At 40.0% G+C, this 1,984-nt stretch overlaps 1 protein-coding gene across 1 annotated transcript; it reads right to left on the bottom strand.

Annotated features, from left to right (window-relative positions):
• LOC136071394 (uncharacterized) lies at nucleotides 1-899 on the bottom strand. The gene is made up of 3 exons (XM_065782621.1): nucleotides 761-899; nucleotides 241-464; nucleotides 1-180 (listed from the first exon to the last, which is right to left on the bottom strand). The coding sequence occupies exons 1-3, from the start codon at nucleotides 897-899 to the stop codon at nucleotides 1-3; spliced, it is 543 nt and encodes a 180-aa protein (XP_065638693.1).
• Between the last annotated feature and the right edge of the window lie 1,085 nt (nucleotides 900-1,984).

Genomic DNA, 1,984 nt, shown 5'->3' with positions numbered 1-1,984 from the left:
CTATAATTCTTCCATATCACTTGCAATTTTTTCCTTTATATTATTCAACCCCGAGCCTGTTGCTTCCATTTTGTTCCATGCCTCATGAACCACATTTTTGCATTCCTCCCAAAGTAACCACGACTCCTCAAACTTGAATCTCCTCTGACCCCGTACACTAGCTCTCCTGGAGGTCCTTATCTGAAGTAATAAAGGAAGATGGTCAGAACTATGGGAATGAAGATGTGTAACCGTACTTACAAGGAATTTTGCTTTCCAATTCTCAGTGGCCATCGCACGGTCTAGCCGTTGCCTTGTTTTGGCTGTCCTCGGCCTTCTATTATTCCATGTAAAAGGATATCCACTAAATCCCAAGTCTAATAGTTGACATTGTTCCAAAGTTTCTCTAAAGTCATCCATTTGTCGATAAGGAGGAGGATGTATGCTCTGTTTTTTATGAGAGTGTAAGATGGCATTGAAGTCCCCTATACACATCCATGGTCCATCCACAAAAGACTGAAGATGACAAAGGAAGGCCCAAGATTGTGATTTCTGCGAAGTTTCCGGCTAGCCATAGAATCCAGTTAGGTACCACATGAATCCGTCTTCCTCCACCACCTTTTGCCAAAATATGATGTTCAGTGACATTTATAACCTCAACCACTACCTCATTTTTCCATATCAAAGCCAACCCCCCCCCCCTCCAATATCTAGACCCCTTCTTCTAAACCCCATGCTTTCTTCAAGGTATTCTGCGCCACCTTTTTGTTGAAAGGCTTACATGTCAAAAACTTCCCAACCAAACTTTGTGTGCAACTCTCAATCTCATCCTTTCGCCTTTCATCTGGTACAACAATCACTTCCTCTTCTTCCGTGGTCAGTTTCATATTCTCCAAAATGTTGATCACGTTGTCAGCCATCAATCCAAAACAAAATAAAAGACAAACCCTCAGAATAGTTCTAAGGGAGATAGTACTCGTTAGACGAGAGAGAGAGCTCCTGCCAAGAGGAGAGCTTTTTTCATTAGCTTTACATACCTAAACCAATGTTTTTCTCTTTTATTAAATGGTTATCACATAATTGATATTATTTTAGTTAAAAAGAGGCTGATAAAAAGACACTCTTTGTATCATCTCATATGTATATATATGCCACCGTAATGGTTCATCTATTTTATATAATAGGGTAAATTTTACTAACTACTCCTGAGGTTTGGACTAATATCCACTAAGTCCAAAACAATTCAAAACTAACCATTTTAGTCCTAAGTCCAAACGGACTATAACGTTGCTAACTCACCTCTCATCCTCTCTCTCTCTCTCTCTCTCTCTCTCTCTCTCTCTCTCTCTCTCTCTCTCTCTCTGACTTTGATTAAAAAATCCTCTATAGGAAAAACAAGAACTTTCTTAGTAAAAAAAAAAAAAAAAAAAAAAAAGCTTGAATGAAACCAGCAATCAAAACTCGCTTTCATTGAATGAGGAGGAAAACACAACAAATTTAAACCCAACCACAGAACATGCAATCAAGAATCAAGAACTATGACAAAAAATCAGCCTCTTAACTCAAAATCCTAATCTAAAACCAAAACCCAATCAATCAAAACATCCTTTTAAGAAAACCCCCAAATTCATAGGCCTCAGCAAGAAATTTTTTTGCTCATCTTTGTGGCTTTGTGACCGTCCACCAGCAACCACCTCCACAGAAAACCCACCACCGCTGATCGAAACCTTACCATCCCTAACCCATACCATGACACCGCCACAAACACCACGAGAGAGAAAACCCAAAATCTTCAATGTTGATCCACACCAAAACCCATAAATCACCACTTACCCACAACACGACATCGTCGCAAAGACCACGAGAGAGAGAAGGGAGAGACTTCAACGCCGATCCACACCAAAATCCACACTTCGTTTAGGACCCTCTGGCTTATAGATTGAAGAGTGGGTTTAGGGTTTTGAGGGAATGAGAATCAAATAGGGAGAAGATGTTTGTTGGTCTC

This window comes from Quercus suber, unplaced genomic scaffold (assembly GCF_002906115.3).
Source record: "Quercus suber isolate HL8 unplaced genomic scaffold, Cork oak 2.0 scaffold_16, whole genome shotgun sequence".
Taxonomy (NCBI): Eukaryota; Viridiplantae; Streptophyta; class Magnoliopsida; order Fagales; family Fagaceae; genus Quercus; species Quercus suber.
Note: the sequence above shows the minus strand (reverse complement) of the source record. Positions and strands in the feature narration are given on the sequence as shown.